Below are 17,094 nucleotides of genomic sequence, written 5' to 3'. Positions count from 1 at the left end.
TCCATAATTTTTCTTTTTAAAGGAAAAAAACACCCGCTTTCCAAAACTTAGAAAAATAGACTGCACTAAATGGATTTCAAATGCATCATTTGAGGGAGTATCACATAGTGACAGTCGAGCGTTTAGAAAATGTCTTGCTTTCCCGTGGGGTGCGCGAGGAATGGCCTGGCCCGCACCCTCGGGACTCTGACCGGCAGAGCCTGGTCGTACGCCTACGTCAGCAGTTAACAATACAGCAGCCTGGCATTAGAATGCTAGATTATGACTTTAAAGCTTCATGGTCACTGTAAAAACACACATGAAGTGGGAAGGCTCCCCCCTCACTTGAGGAAGGTGGGGAAGTCATGCGGGAGGATGCCGCAACTCGGAGATGCGCGTCTTACAGTTCTAGAAGGTTAGCTTGCCTACCTACACGGTGTGGCATGGCGTGAGTGCTGGCAGCCCACTTGGAGCCAGGATGCTGCCAAGCGGGTACAGATGTGCTATCAGGCCGCCGTTCCAGTGGCTTCTTCCTTTGCTGCAGAAAGTGACGCCACGTGTGGGTGTACAAGGTCAGTCTGTCCCTCGGTGCAAGTGGTGGCCGCAGGCAGCCCACCTGCCATGTGTCATACAAGTGTGCAGTAGACCGTGCATGACCCCAGGGTGCAACTCTGTGTGCGACTGTGTTGCTGGGAAGCAGGTGAAGGAAGCCGAATTGGAACTTGCTGATTCTTCAGAGGGGCGAAGAGGGACAAGAGTCTGGCCTGCTAGGCAGCGATGCCCAGCCGGCGATGGCACAGCCATGGTCCTTTGGTTCCAAGTGGAGATTGTCCGAGCCAGGAGGATTCAGCTTCAGCCAAGAGGCAGCTGTGACTCTTGGGTTTGCGTGAAGCAGAGGCGTGGCAGCCATGGCCTTGATGGCGCGACACTTGAGACCGTTCCTTAGGTCCTCGCGTCAATGGCAACATACCCAGTATGCTAGAGAATGGACGGGGAGACCTTTAGCTCAAGGCCTTTTCCATTACGCCCAGAACAAAGCAAAGCCCGAAATTCGCAGTGGGGGACAGGACACTGAAGTGTCACCCAGCTGTCCGTGCCATAGTGCAGCATGCCCTAGGCCTTATTCATTCTCCTCTCTCATCTCTACCACGTCCGTCACCTCCTCCGTTGGTGGCATGTCGGTCATGGCGGAGTCTTCACCCTCAGCGGCTGACTCATTCTCCATCTTCTTTTTCTAGATCAGAGAGGACACAGCAGTGAGGGTCTGTGGCCAGGAACGCACCCGGCAGCGTGGTGAGTAGGGAGAGGCCGTGAGTCAGGGTGTGTGCCGGGGGGAGCCCCACCACAGGCTCATATCTCAGTTTATTGGGTTTCGCACCTTCCCTTCAGTCTGGTTATTCATGTACCTGCTGTGTACCTGGCGCAGTGTTAGCCCCCATAGGGGACGCTCAGCTTGGAATCGGAGGCCACCGAACCGTTTCCTTGCCCTGTTTCTCTGGAGGAGCCCCAGTCTCGCCGTCGTTCCCTCCTGAAGTCCCTGGGCGCATCCCTGCATGCTGTCTGACCTTGTAGCCAGCGCCTCTTAGCTGCTGCAGGGCTCGCCCCAGAGCTGGTCTTCAGCACCAAGCTCGGGCCATCCTCAGCTCTGTCCCTGGCTTCCTGCTTCACTGGGAACAAGAGCACTCGGGAAAGTGCTTCCACGAGCTCCCCTCCTGTGTGTGTGGCCCCACTCGTGTCGCTGTCTGGTGTCTGTTTCCCAAGCGCAGTCATGTGAAGTCCACCTGTCTTAACTGGTTTTCTGAAGTCGACATGCACACCCCTCTCCTTTATGACCAAAGGGCTGTCTGTCCGCCTGCTGCTTTCAACTTGCCACCAGTGTGCCCCTGTGCCCCCTCACTGTCCTCCAGAACCTGCCTCTGCACCCCTAGCACTGTCTCCTGGGGTGCCTGACTCCTCATGCTGGGTCCTGGAGCTCCCTCCTTGGGCCCCTACATCTCTGTATTCACTCTGGGCAGTCTCGTTCTTTTTCTGCTGAACGAATGAAACACCATGGGGCTCCTGCTGCCATAGAGTGTAGAAAAGTGACACCCCTGGGTCATGGCTAACTGCACACTCACACAGGAGGTCTGACTGGGTGCTGAGTTGGCCAGCGTGGGGCAGGATGGCTACTTTTCCAGCCAGGTCATTCTCTAGTATGCTTCTTTGGAGAGCAATTCCGTTGCCAGGGTGGGGTGGGTGGATCACTTTTCCAGAGCTTTTCTACCGGCTCAAAACTACAGTTGCTGGGCCCGGCGGCGTGGCCTAGCGGCTAAACTCCTCGCCTTGAACGCCCCGGGATCCCATATGGGCGCCGGTTCTAATCCCGGCAGCTCCACTTCCCATCCAGCTCCCTGCTTGTGGCCTGGGAAAGCAGTCGAGGACGGCCCAAAGCTTTGGGACCCTGCACCTGTGTGGGAGACCCAGAAAAGGTTCCTGGTTCCCGGCTTCAGATTGGTGCGCACCGGCCCGTTGCGGCTCACTTGGGGAGTGAATCATCGGATGGAAGATCTTCCTCTCTGTCTCTCCTCCTCTCTGTATATCTGACTTTGTAATAAAATAATCTGTAAAAAAAAAAAAAACTACAGTTGCTAAGCTAACTTCCTATAGCTCCCATCAGGATGTATAATTGTGGATGTGTCCTTGCTCGTCTGTCCTGAGACACTGCCTTCCAAAACCAAGCTAGTGTAAGGAGTGACCACATGATAACCAACCAGGGGGCCCATATTGGCTTTGAAGGCAGCCCAGTTCTGTGCTGACGGCCGGGCTTGGGGGTCCTCACCTGCTTCCGATAGACGTAGCATGCTGCGATGGCTACCATGGTGGATTCTCCCACAAATCCTGCCAGCAGGGAGCCCACGCCCAGGGTGGCTCCATGTACCCTGGGGGAGGAAAGCATAAAGGTAACAGCGTTAAAGCGCAGCGACACTGCTCCAATCCAGGCCTGAGGCATGGGGCACTCGCTGCCTGCCTTGGCCAGCCATCCCTCTGCATGGGCTGGGGAGACCCGGAGCTCTGGCACCCGCACAGGGGCAGCTTCTCCCCCGCCTCGTTCAGTGGGACTCCCAGCATGTCCACTCTCCTCCAGGAGACTGGGCTGAACAATCCTCCCTCCCCTTTGTCTCTGGCCTCGTTGTGCTTCACGGAGCAGGTCTGCCGCCCAGTGGGAGACAGGCAGGCAGACACCTGCTTGTGTAGTGGGTCTCGGCCCACAGCACCTGCTTACCCCAAGTAGGGCAGGACCACGAGGCTGGTGATGAGTACGATGATCCGCAGCACGGAGCTGGGGGCCAGCACGAAGGTCTTCTTCAGGGTCATGAGCCAGCCGGTGAGATGGGCCCTCACGGTGACTGCGGGGGGAGCACATGTGTCAGCCTGGCCCTTTGGCCCAGACCACAGGCAGGTGTGGCCACTCCTGGCAGACAGGTCCCAAGCTTTGATCATCTGTCCTTTCAAGACAGGCTGCAGGGAACAGCAGCCACAATGGTGACTGACAGGCTGGGACTGGAAGCTGTCTTACCCAGGCTGAAGGAAAGGATGGGGCTGCGATGGCCCTCCACTCCCTGTTGGACCCTGCTGCGCTCACATCAACTGGGTTTCTCTTCCCACCCTTCCCGGTCCAGCTGGGGGAGCTGCAGGAGGGGCAGGGCTGACACAGCCTGGCCTGGAGGAGGTGAGCATGCTGCTCCAGTGGGGCAGCACGTTCCTAGGTCTGGGATTGGAAACTCACCTCGTGGGTGGAAGCAGCATTTCTCTGAGGCTTGCTTCCTTCCAGGCACAGTGACACCCCTGTTGGTTGTGGCCATAGGACAGAGTGTGGCTTGCCGGTGTATGCTAATCTGGTCTACCCCTCCTTGCAGCAAAGGACAGACGGAGCTGAGGACATGCGGATGACTCGCACTCCCAGCTTCAGCCCCTCCTCTGGTCACTACTGTGGCAGATGGCCTGGCCTCACCCAGCACTATGGCCTCTGTGCATGCAAGTGGTAATGCCCACAGCTGGTCTCCAGAAATGCGCTGTGTGCTCCACGGCCCATTTGCCAACCCCTGAGGCTTTTGTGGGGTCCATCTTCCCAGTTAAGGCTTGAGATGCAGAGAGGAGAGCGTCCACAGCCCTGGTTCCCAGCCTGGCAAGTCACTTGCAGCACCAGGCAGCAGTGGCAGAGCACGTTCTATATAGTGTACATACACACACATGCCCTATGTTCCTAACAGAAATGGTCATGTACTACTCTTCACACCTTTCTCATGTAATCCAGAACTACCTCATTCTTGCATACCTCTGCTATGGTTAATGACAGTGCAGCTTGCAGTTCTGTTGAGTTGGAAGTTGACACCAGTGAAGCACCTGGCTCTCCTGGAAGGTAGCGTGAAGACCCCAGTCGCTGGCTTCCTGCCACCCCCGAAGAGTCCTGCTCGAGTCCCCAACTCCTGGCTTTAGCTTGGCTCAGACCTGACCGTTACAGCAGTAGGGTGAGAACTGGATGGGGCTTGTTATCTCAATAAAAATGCTTTCTTAAAAAATCTGTGGCAGCTTCATTTGCTGGTGGTTAGAGACTGGGCTTTGGGGGGAGTGGATACCCCATGGTAGAATCCTGGTGGCTCCATAGCAGCACGACCAGCGGACACACTCGGATGCCCTTCCTGGCTCTTGCTCGTACTGTGTGGGGCAACAACCAGCAGGGAGCCCGCTAGGTGGGGGCTTTCCATTTCAGACCAGAACCACGAGCTAAATAAGCCAGCTTCTCTCTTTAAAGTCTACAAAATACCTGAGGCTTTTCTTTATAGAGGAAAAGTCAGATCTTCCATTCACTGGCTTACTCCCCAAATGGCCACAAAGGCCGGAGCTGAGCTAGGTGAAGGCTAGAAGCTTCCTCTGGATCTCCTAGGTGGGTGCAGGGACCCACGCACTGGAGCATACTCCACCGCTTTCCCAGGCCACAGGCAGGCAGGAGGCACCAGAACCGGCATCCACATGGGATGCTGGCACGACCGGTGGAAAATTAGGGTGCTACGCCACTGCACCAGCCCCACCTCAGGTATCTTTATAGTAACAACAAAAAGATGAAGACAAGCCTATACTGGGTCAGCTAGTTTTTTTTAAAGGTTTGGATGGTAGCTATTTTTAAATTTTTCTTTAGAAGTAACATGCTACCCAGGATGCACAACCCCTGGATATGTTTCAGTTAAGATGTCTGCCTCTTCTCTAGCTTCATTCTAATGCAGACCTTGGGAGCCAGCCCTGATGGCTCAGGGACTGGGTTCCTGCCACCCCAGAAGACACCTACATAGATGCTCCAGCTCTGGCCTCGGCCCCAGACCGGCTGTCAAGGCTCTGCCTCTCATGTTAACGTACTACACACTTGGTCTTTGGTGGACACTTCTGATGCCTCCACAATCAAGAGAGTCTGCTTTTTACTGGGTTTACAAGCACTGCCCTTTTAAAAACCACATCATGGGGCAAGCACCGTGTCAGCAGCATTCCATGTGAGCACTGGTTCGACTCTGAGCTGCTCCGTTTCCGAGCCAGCTTCTTGCTAATAGCTTGGGAAAGCAGCCGACAATGGCTGCAATGTTTGAGCCCCCAGCTCCTTCCTGGTCTAGGCCTGGCTGTTGCAACCATCTGAGAAGGTAACTGGCACACAGAGGAGCTCTCTTTTTAAAAAGTTATGCTGGTTTGATTCATTCCTTGAGCTTTCCACCTATTGTCTAATGAATGTCCCTGTGATTTTATGTTAGCCTTGGCGGCCTCACTGTGGCCCGGAGCCCAAGGGTCCCTGGGAGTGCTCACCTGGAACTGGGAAGAAGGAGAAGATCCGCAGGGGAACCACGCAGAGCTCAGCGAAGGCGAAGTCCACCCCGATGATGTCTATCAAGATCTTCTCGGACACATTGGGCGTCCAGAACATCACAAAACAGAGCTGGGGGGCGAGAGGAAAGCGAGGCCAGCAGTCAGACCATGGCACAAAGGAGCCATGATGGCTGTGGAGGGACGGGAAGCCGTGGGCCTGCCCAGCAGGCTGGTTGCCGCTGGCAGAGACTCGGGTCTGTTTGCCACATCTGCCTCACAGGGACTAGAGTGGGGCAAATGTGGCACAACAGTGGGTGACAGCTGAACAGGTGCCTGGGCCAGTGGAGGAGAGCAGTGTGTTACCAGCAAGGCTCAGCTAGGCTGCCATGCAGCTAAAATCAGGGTGGACACAGTTTTGGTAACTTTAACAACATATTAGGGACCTTAAAAGTATCTGGGTGTGTACAGAGCTGCTTAATTAGCACATGTGTTGAAAAAGGAATATTAGTATTTTAATTTTAAAATTATGTCATCTATTTGCAAGACAGAACAGATAGAAATTATAGATGTTGTGTCTGCTGGTTCACTTGTCAGATACCCCACAACAGCCAGGGCTGAGGCAGGCCAGAGCTAGGAGGTTAGAGCTCACCTGTGTCTCCCATGTGGATGGCAGGGGCCAAGCCCTTGAACATTACCCGCTGCCTCCAGGATGCCTCCCAGGATGTCTCCCGAGGGAGGTAGTGTGGGATGGGAGTGTCTGAAGCGGGGCCTAACTTACTGCACCGCCTGCTTTGCCATGCACTAGCAGTGTTCAGGGTGCTTTAGCCTGTAAACTTTGTAAGGTTAAGAGTGTAAGAGCAGCAGCAGTGCAACTGAGAAGTTGGAAAAGCAGTTAGGCAAGTACAAAACCAACTGGGACACCAGCCGACAAACCAAGGCTGATGGGACTGTGGGGCCTCTGCCCGCTCCCCCACAGCTCAGGGAGCGGGTAACGGCAAGGGCTGGAGGAGGCCGAGTCCCCGCCTGGCAGGTCAGTGAGGGCACAGGTGCCGACTGGCACTTACACTCCAGCTGATGGGCATGAAGGGAAGGCTGTCAGGCTCCCAGAATACAGGAGGGCAGCCCAGTGGCCTGTCGAGCCATGCGTGTTCTCTGGGGAGTCTGGTGACCCCAGGAGGGGAGACCTCAAGTCGCTGAAGAGGCAGCCCCGCCACTGCACCAAGGAAGAACTTGTGATTAGAAAGATAGTGACGAAATGGCAGTCAGGAGCTTACAGGTAAGCTGAACCAGGGAGGGCCACCTCAGAGGCAGAGCAGGAAGGCAAGTGAGGTCCGACACCTAAACTGTAGGACTTGTTGCAAGAAGTGACAGTGGCAGTCCCCGAGGTGAATGGCAGGTGTTTGCCTGGAAGGCCAGGCATGTGCAAGTGGCACGGTGGGTAGGGTGGGAACCCCCAGGCATGCCATCCTCTGGGCAGTGCCAGGGCTACAAATACCAAGTGCTTCCAGCTGCAGCCCCTGCACAGCCAAGAGCTTGCAGACATGGGGTGGCAAGCCTGCAACCACCTTCCGTTCAGAATTCCAACCCTACCGGCAGGCAACAGTGTTAGAAAAGACATTTTCCATACAGTCTCAGACAAGTCACCTGTTATACACCCTTTTTCATGACAGCACTGGGAGTGTGCTGTGAAAGCCAGGGAGTCATAGGGGAACAAATAGGAAAGTACTAGAAAAAAAGGGAAGGGGGACCCCTGGGAGAAACCAGGAAGGCACCCGGGGTGGTGCAGGTTAAGCTGCTGCTTGCCATGTCTGCATCTCAGAGTGCCGGTGTGATCCTGCCTGCTCCACTTTGCAGCCAGCTTCTTGCCAGTACACTCTAGGAGGCAGTGGTGGTGACTTAGGTGCTCGGGCTGCCTGCTGTTCATGCGGGGGACCCTGATGGAGTTCTCGGCTCCTGGCTTAGACATGGCTGTAGTGGGTATTTGGGGAGTGAACCAGCAGATGAAATTGGTTTCCCACTCATACTGCCTTCAAAGTAAATAAAAATGAATTTTTAAGAAAATTGCAGGAGAGCTGTGCCAGCCATCAGATCATCCCAGAAACAGGTCAGATGGCCCTTCTGTCAGGTCTGACTCCTGGAAAGAGGTGGACAAGATGGAGGAAAAGTGTACATTAGTACTCAATACAGGGAACCAGGAAAGGTGACAATTAAGACTTCTCAGGGGCCGGGGTTGTGGTGTGGTGGGTGAAGCTACCACCTGTGACACCAGCATCCGATATGGGTAACAGCTGGAGTCCTGGCCACTCCACTTTTTTAAAAAGATTATTGGAAAGGCAGATATAGAGAGGAGGAGAGACAGAGGAAGATTTTCCATCCGACGACACTCCCCAAGCGGCCAGAACGGCTGGAGCCGAGCCAATCCAAAGCCAGGAGCCGGGAGCTGCTTCCGGGTCTCCCACGCGGGTGCAAGATCCCAAAGCTTTGGGCCATCCTTGACTACTTTCCCAGGCTACAAGCAGGGAGCTGGATGGGAAGCGGGGCTGTCGGGATTAGAACCGGCGCCTATATGGGATTCCGAAGCGTTCAAGGCGAGACTTTAACCACTGTTATAACTGTGCTGGGCCCTGCTCCACTTCTGATCCAGCTCCTTGCTAATGAACCTGGGAAAGCAATGGAGGACGGCCCAAGTGAGATACATGGAAGAAGCAGTGGTGGAAGGTCTCCCTCTAGCTCTTTCAAATAGATAAAGCCTTTAAAAGAAAGATTAAGTCCTGGGACAAGTCCAGCTGTGTGAGGAAAGGGAGGGACAGCTCATGTCGGGGGCGTACGAGGTGGTGGTGAACGGCCTGGCCGCTGCCGGCCACGGTTCTGGGAGAACTGAATCCATTTTGTGCTCTTTTAAAACAATTCAAAGTAACATGGCAACTTCAGAAGGTGACATTACAAACATTTCCATCCACTATTTACCTGCTTTGAGTGAATGTAATTCTTCCCTGAAATAGAGCTGAATACAACATCAAAATGAATTCTAGTCCCATAAAAACGGGAACACTGAAATTTGAGGCTGTCATATCCTTTAGACTTGGAGCGAATTAAAGTTTGTGGAACTAGGCTGGCCTTACTATATCATGGTAAAAAAAAATCTTTTTAAAGAGTTATCGGAAAGTCACATATACAGAGAGGAGGACAGAGAGGAAGATCTGTCTGCTGATTGACTCCCCAAGTGGCTGCAACGACTGGAGCTGAAATGATCCGAAGCCAGGAGCCTCTTCCAGGTCTCCCGCAGGTGCAGGGTGCCAAGGCTTTGGGCCATCCTCCACTGCCTTCCCAGGCAGCTGGATGGGAAGCAGGGCTGCCGGGATTAGAACCGGCACCCATCTGGGATCCCTGCAAGTGCAATCGAGGACTTAAGCCACTAGGCTACTACGCTGGGCCTCATGGTAAAATACCTTGGAGGAGCTGTCATAAATGTTTGACTTTATAAAAGGAACCGAGCCTCCCTGTGTGTGTGCAGCACTGTGGAGTGGATTCCACTGGTTTTCAAAACCAGATGTACTGCCATGTCGTCCCGTTGCTTGATACCAGTCCCCACGCCCCTTCTCTGACATGAAGGGAAAAACATTTCCTTAGATCTAGCCACTTGGAGCTCAGGGACTTGATTTCCTGTGCCCTGGACAAGTGGCCCTGTCATCATTTCCACTGCAGTAGCTGCCTGCCCCAAATGGGGGGGACGTTATTCATGGTGACAGCCCAGCTGTGGAGGCAATTTCATATCACAGTTCAACAATGCTGAGCACGTTGTCTGGAGTCAGTTGAGTCCCTTGTCTGCCTCATCCCAGCACACACATGGTTATTCTTCCAGCTTTGCTGGCTGTTACAGCCCCAGCATTTCCCATGGTGTTAAGGCTGCAGAGAACTGAGATAATTCAGCACTGCCCAGCAGGGTGAGCCAGGCCATGCCCCCCAGCGCTGTGGAGTAGACCCCTGGGACACCAGCTGGCGCCTGCCCTTCCATGCTTTTATTTGGAGGTATTCATCATCTGTGAGAGAATGCTGCCATCTCTGTAGGCTTTGCAAGATCATCATGAAGTGGCCTTCAAGTCACATGCAACTGGGAAAAGAGGACGGTGCTGTGTGTGCCACAGGGGACAGTGTGTGTGCCACAGGAAGCCAGGCACTGCCTCCCTGTGGGTAACGTTCACCTGCAGGTCACTGCACTGCCTTGTAGGCTGTGATCGGTTAACCATTAGAGGAGGGAGTGCGGTTTGCCAACACCATCTGTGTCACAGCACCACAGCTCATCTGGCCAGCGTGCTCTGGGGACCTGGAGTACAACCACAACGTCAAGGTTTGGTGGGTCTCTAACAGGAGCTTAAAGGGAGTGCATCTCCAATTCCACTTGGAAACATCCAGGGTATGATGAAGCAGTTACTGCCCCGTTTTCTTTTCCCTGCCAAGCACACCCTATGTGTCCCTCCACTGGGCCACACATGCTAGGAAGATTCCAGAATTTTCTGCCCAACACCCCTAGACGTGTCTGGATGTGTCTTCTAGTGACCCTGTAAGTGCACGTGCTAGGTGTGGACGAGGGCTGGAGGAGGGAACGCTGAGCTTACGGAAGCCACCTCCCTCTTGCTCTCCTAACATGTCTGCTCCCAGTATGCAGATGCTGCCTTCCAGCCAGCTGTCCAGCCAAAGAGCATGTCTTTTATCATCCACAAGGGGGAACACAAACTGAGGCAGGGATGGTGCTGGTTCCAAGCCATCCCTGCAGCTTGGCGTCCTCTCCGCACGGCACCGAGGCCTGGCCTGGGAGCGAGACCAGTTACTGTTTTGGCCAACAGGACACTCTGCCAGTCAACCCAACAAGGAACATTTCCGGAAGGGTGTCCTGCCGAGGTCATCCCCAGCAGTTTTGCCGGGGAGCATGCCCTCCCAGGTGACCATGACAAACACTTGCAGAGTCTAGTAACATTGACTTCCAAGCCTGAACATAAACCTGTTGAACTACTGACAAGGACTGCATGTTCCCGTGACTGACTGTGCCGCCTGGGCCATCTTAGGAAGCAGCCTTCCAGGCAGAATGACCCATGGGAGCTCACGTCGCTACTGCTGTGCTTACTCTCCCCAAGAACATGGGGCCTTGGGGGCACGGCTCATTGTAACTCCTAAGATACCAGCTTGGGGTAGTGGGAGTGCCAAAGAAGTGCTCAGAACAAAACAAACAGCACCACCCCTATGCTGGGTCACGCCCAAGAGGCACAGGAGCCCAGAAGGTTCCCAAGGGTGGGACAGTTTGAGATCAGTCACTTGGTCTTCACGCTAACCCACGTTTAAGACCATCCACGAGTCCACACTGGCTTAACGAACAACAGGGGAGAAGGGACAAAAGGCCAGAACAGGGCTGGGGAACCTTGTTTCTGCCAAGGGCCATTCAGAAACATTATTTTAAAATTTATTTATTTGAAAGAGTTAAAGAGAAAGGGTCTACTCCCCAAATGGCCACAACAGCTGGGGCTGGGCAAGGCCATGTCCAGGAGCTGATTCCAGCTCTCCCATGTGGGTGCCCGGGGGGCTAAGCACTGGGGCCATCGGCTGCCTTCCTAACAGAGTTGGATTGCAAGTGGAACAGCTGGGACTTGAAATTGGCAATGTTAGTGCAGCAGGCAGCAGCTTAACTTGTTGTGCCACAACAGGGATCCCCATTTGGATATTTACATTACCCATGGGCTATATGAAATTAGCAACTTAGAAATTAGCTTATCATAGATTAACTGAATTTGGAGTCCCGCCTGTGGTTGCCTTGGCAGGGCCAGACCACATGATTTCATGGGCTTTATATGATCTGGGGAAAATGCCAAGTAACTGGTTAGACACCCCCTGTTGAGGTAGGAGGGCCCCATCTTGTGCTCCGGCCTGGGCTGACCACTGCCAAGGGAACAGCACAGAAACAAGAAAAGCAACAGCGTGGAGAATCCCACCACGTATTACCTTGGTCAGGCGGCCAGGGTCAAGGTCAGCAGCACTGTCACATCCACAGCTCCCACACCTAACATGGGAACAGCACCTCCCACGCGTGGTCCTCCCCCACCAAATCCACAAGCCCAGTCTCCCCCATGAGGAAAGCCGCAAGCAGAGCTGCACCAACCAGGGCCCCCCAAACAAGGGCTGCCTGCGAGGCTGCCTGCGAGGCTGCCCCGGCCCAGAGGCGGCCAAGGAAACACGATGACTAAACGCAGTGCGGTCTCCTGGACAGGAGCCTGGAACTGAAAAGGGCCCTGCGGAAAAACACCAGCGAAACCCAAATAAACGGCGGAGCTGGTTCACGGTCAGGCCCCAGCGTGGGCTCCCCAAGCATGACAAATGTCCCATGGTTAAGCAAGGTGAGGGCGAGGGCTGGCGACACACACAGGGGCTCTCTGTGCTACCTCTGTCCTCTCTGTACATCTGAAGGTCACTCTTGCTTTATTGCGAAGGAGAGATGTCACTGACAGATGTCACGGTCCTCTGAGGTCCGTGAAATGGAGATGCTCATTTGTGCTCCAACATCTGCTTGTGGCAGGCACACACTCTCGGTCCTTCATTCTGCCCTCGTGCTTCTATTTTCCTGAGTGGTATTAGTCTGCCTTTAGAAACCACCCACCATCAGGCCATGCCTTCCTAATCCACAGCCTTAAGATGCAGTGTCCAGGCTGCGCATGCGCCCAGATCAGAGTTCCTTGGCTAGGTGGATCAACAAGTGAGTTCATATCCACCCCGCCTCTCCCCCAGCCAACCAGGCTTTACCTGTTTTTGGTGGTTCTGCCCTTGGGACACTGCCGTCTGTCCCTCCATTTGACTAGCAATGAACTAGGCTATGACAGAGTTTCAGCACACAGTCAGGTTCCCAAGGGCAGAACCTGATGGGGTGATGATGAGCCTGGAGCATCGGTAGTGCCAGAAAATAAGGGCAGCGGCAGAGCAGACACCGCCCAGGGGGGCGATGATGGCCCAGACCGGGTCAGTGGTGATGAGAGGCACAGAAGGGCTGCTTCTCCAGGGGCACAGTGGAGCCCGAGCTGCCCCGGGGTTGGTTCATGTCTTGCTCCCACGGGCCTGACACTGGCATTTGAAGAAGCCGTTGTCTGCTTGCACACAGTGGAGCAGCCTCTGCTGTAGATCCCAGCTCACTCCCTCTGCTCTCTGGTTCTCATTTTGTTCCCGTAAGCGGATGCCCCTGTTTGGGGAGTCTCACAGAACCGTGCCCCGTTACCCGAAACACTCCGGTTAGCAGCCAGTGAGACAGTTATCCTGTATGGTTAGAGTCAAAAATAAACCACAGGTGGCTGTTTTCAATTAAAGCCACTGGCCCCATACATAGCTTTTACTTGGACCTTTTACTTAGAAGGGCTCATTAGATGCTTAATTGCATCCAAGTACCCCTAGGGCAAGCCATGGTTAACCTTCAACAATACTGAATTCAGCAGGAGGGCTGGCAGGCCAGCTGTTTCAGCCACTGGCTTCTGCTTCCTAGCATGACGCGGGCTGCTGTGGAGGTGCACCCTGCTGAGGGCTCTGTGCCAGGCACCCACCAATGTCTGCAGGACTCCTGTGCAGGGTGGCCAGAGGCTGAAGTTCAGTGTTATCGGGGAGCCACGTGCGGGGGCTGGGAGCAGGAGTTCACTCTTTCGCCTTTGATTTGCTTCATGGTTTCCACTTAAAAATTTATTTTTCGTGTGTGTGAAATTAGGAAAGCCGTTTTGACTACAAAGGCCTCTGGGGATGTCTTCACAGAAAATGTGCAGCTTTTGGAGGTGGCTGACAGGCAATGCCTTGGGAGCTGTGCCCCATGTCCCTCCACGTGGAGGTGGCACTGATTTGGCACACCTGTGGTGGCAGAGGGGCAAAGCCAGGAGGGCAGGCAGGGGGCACACATATGCATGTGCCTTTGTGGCAGCGCCTGGTGCAGCCCCAAGCTTCTGAACGTTAGTGTCCAGTCCTGTTGGCTGTACGCAGGCAGGGAGGGCACCAGTTCCTGGAGCCTCAGTGGGCGCAGGTTTGGGGGAAGCAGAGGGCCACAGACTGACAAGGTGGCTCCCCTGCGGGTCTTGAGCATGCGCATGTGTGTATGCTGCGTCGGGGAGCAGGAATGATGCAGGTGATACCAGCATGACCCGGGCAGGGGCACACCAGGGTCCCGGGGCAGCCTGCAGGAGAGGAGCAGGGGACGGGCACTGGCGTGTAGCCAGCCTCCCCTCACCATAGCTGCTCGCGGCCTTGCCAGCTGTCACAAGGGCTGGATGCCAGAGGTCAGATGTGACACCCAGGGCATGAGGAGTCATCACCCCCAGTGGGATGACTGCATGACATCACCCCTGACTCTTGGAATCGGGAGGATTCCCAACTTGGAAGAGAAAGAAATCTGTCCTTTTGCAAGGGTGGAAAGGCCTGAGGCTGACATGATGTGGACAGCAGCCACGGAGCCCCAGTGTCTGGGGATTAGCACTGGTCGGGATGGCAGGGGGCAAGCCTGTGGGGACTCCAGCAGGAAGTGGCTGTCACCATGCGTGGCTGCCTCTTGGGACCCTGGCTGTGGCTTGGCCCAGTCCCGGCAGCCGTGAGCTCTTACAGAGCAAACCAGCAGATGGGAGAGCTGTTGCTCTGCCCTTTGAATTAATCCTAAAAATATTTTTTGTACCAGAAATAACATCTTCTCATTGTACTTTTCCAGAAACTTTTTAAAAAGGTATCCTGCTAGATCTGTTTTAAATACGTCTATGAGGGGTCAGTGCAACCTATCACACACTGATGGTTAATGAAAAGCATTTTCAGAGGTAGCTCTGTAATTAGATTTTTTTAAAACAATATAAAAGCCAACTTGTCCCTGCTGTCACCGAGGTTTAATGAAATGGTCAAATTCACAGACTTCAGGAAAGCCCTGCCTGCTGCTTTGACTCAAATTATTTAAGGCATACCATGTGGTCTCCAAGAGACAGCAGGGACTTGCTACAGCACGGGTGCCGGGCACACAGCCTGCAGAGGGCGCTGTGGGTCCAAGTCCAGCCCAGGCCTTGTGTCTGCAATTTCTTTGCTGTTCTCAGCCAAAAGCGTTCAGAAAGTCCACAGCCCAGCTCCTGCTCAGTCTTTCCCTTGTCTGCTAACACTCAGCCTGCAGCCTGCCAGTGGCCAGAGAGGGGCCCGGGTGCACAGCTTCAGTGCAGGACGACAAGCTCTGTGGATAGATGGTGGGATGGCAGCACGACTGTGGGGGCCCCCTAACTGCACGATGGACAGTTAAGATGCTTGGCCATCCCTGGAACCTGCTCCCAGCAGCACAACCGCTGCTCACTTGCCAAGGGTCTTCAGATCACGCGCATGAACCAATGCGCTGGCATCTTATGAAGGAGGCTTAGCTAGAGTTGGAGGGATCAGCCTTCACTGGTTTCCTCTCTCCTGCACCCCCCTGCCACCCACCAACTCTCTCCTCCACAAAACCCCATCAGCCCCCCAAATCTGCAACGGAGGCTAATGTAAGAGAGCGAACATGGGCTACCGGGTGCTTCTGGAGAGGAGAGGGAAGGGAAGGCAGGTGCTCGGGGGACAGAGCGCAGCCTGCCACGCTGTCTCTCGGACGCCCTGAACTTCCCTCAGTGTCCCCTTCGGAGACTGCCTCCTCTGCTGAGGACACAGGGCCTCACAGGAACTGCTGGCCAGGTCACTTGCTGGCCAAGGGCGCTGCCGACCCAACAGCCTTGCTCTCGCCTTAACTCCAGGACGTCTCGAGTGCTGGCTTGTTCCGGCCAAGTGGCAGCCGTGAACTCGGCACGGTTTACCTTTTCCTCCTCCAGCTGTGCCCTGTGCACAGAGAGTCATTTTCTTCTGCTAGATAATGGGACAATGGGCAACAGTCTCCACCTCCTGCCCCCCACCCCTGGCAGAAACAAGGCACAACAGTCTGCCCTTTGTGCAGGACATGGTGTCAGTGTGCTGCCATGCTGCAACAAGGCCTTAAGCAGCTTCCCAGGATGGCACGGGCTTGTGGGTGAGCCGGGCAACAGGAAGGTGAGGTGGGGTCATGCTCACGCACTGAACTTGAACTTGGAAAGCGAAGCGGGGTGCCAAGTGGTTTTGATCCTATGGCTGGGCTTTGACTTGGGGCTCAGGTGGATCTGCACTGGCCAGAGCCTGGTCGTTGCAGTACCTAAAAGTATCCTCGCTGGGGACGCCAGCGACCTCTGGGGGAGGTGGGGCAGAGGGCAGACTCGGCCTCTCCCTGTGTCTTCCAGTAGGGCCTGAGCGAACTGCTCAGAAGTCAAGGCTGGAGCAGGTGGCCGGGCCTGGAGCGGGATTAGGAGAGCTATAAATACATCCTTAGGGACCTTGAGCCTGTGTGTGAAAACACAGATTCAGGGCAGGGCCACAGGAGGGATCTGTCTCCCCATCTCAAGGTTAGTTGCCCCTGGCAGGGCAGACCCACGGTGTCCCAGACAAGGCCCCAGCACAGGGACTTTTTGGGTCCTTCCCTCCTGGGCTGGTCTCTCTGCAGTGTGAGGTTTGGATGCCTGGGACCAAGAGGTTGCACACACCCAGTGTCTTCACCTTATGTCCTATGGGAAGGGGTTGGGGGAGGACCCTGCTCCTCAGCGGGCCTGCTTCCCATCGCTGGTCTCTCGCCAAAGGCAGTCCATGCAGGGCCTCTGGGACTGAGGTGGGCCCTGTGCACACGGGGAGTGAGCCTCTACTCTGTAGCTGGCCCAGGCAGGCGCAGCCTGACTCCCTGGGGGCCTGACCCTGACACAGAGCAGCCCAGGCGGCCATGACCTCTCTGACTGTCGGCAGAAATTGTGAAACAGGGAAGCCTGCCCTTCAGAGCTTCGCCCAGACAGCTGGAGAGCTCTCCAGAACAAACGGAGCCAGGAGAGAGGCCAGCAGCTGGGCCGCCTGGGCGTCAGAGGGCGCCATGGCTCCCCAGGGCCCGAGGGGGTACGATGACTCAGCAGAGCGCCCTGGGCCCCTCTGCCCTTTCTAGCGGGGAGTTCCTGGCAGGCTCAGGCGAGAGCCGGGAGCTGCTGCCTGCAGGGGCTGCCACTCCACTGGAGCCTGACAGGCAAGTGCTAAAGCAGCTCACAGACCTGGTGCTGGAAGGCACTGCCACGTGGAACACACCCCGGGGGGCAGCAGCAGCTGAGGGCAGAGCACAGAGAAGGGTTGGGGCAACTATGGGCCAGGGAGGCAACATGTGCAGGGCTCAGGAGACTGCTGGGTGTGTGGCCAATGCTACAGGCCAGGCCAGAAGGGTGCTGTGGGTGA

General features: G+C 55.2%; 1 protein-coding gene across 1 annotated transcript in view; it reads right to left on the bottom strand.

Moving 5' to 3' along the window:
* Positions 1-21: 21 nt before the first annotated feature.
* ANKH (ANKH inorganic pyrophosphate transport regulator) overlaps positions 22-17,094 on the bottom strand; it is a 113,043-nt gene continuing 95,970 nt past the window's right edge. The window contains exons 9-12 of the mRNA XM_004583623.4: positions 5,806-5,935; positions 3,242-3,365; positions 2,798-2,897; positions 22-1,213 (exon numbers count right to left, since the gene is read on the bottom strand). Of these exons, the coding sequence (XP_004583680.1) occupies positions 1,100-1,213; positions 2,798-2,897; positions 3,242-3,365; positions 5,806-5,935 (468 nt within the window). The 3' untranslated portion in view covers positions 22-1,099. The remainder of the gene's footprint in view (positions 1,214-2,797; positions 2,898-3,241; positions 3,366-5,805; positions 5,936-17,094) is intronic.

Source organism: Ochotona princeps, chromosome 23 (assembly GCF_030435755.1).
Source record: "Ochotona princeps isolate mOchPri1 chromosome 23, mOchPri1.hap1, whole genome shotgun sequence".
Lineage (NCBI taxonomy): Eukaryota > Metazoa > Chordata > Mammalia > Lagomorpha > Ochotonidae > Ochotona > Ochotona princeps.
This window is presented reverse-complemented; position numbering and strand designations above follow the sequence as displayed.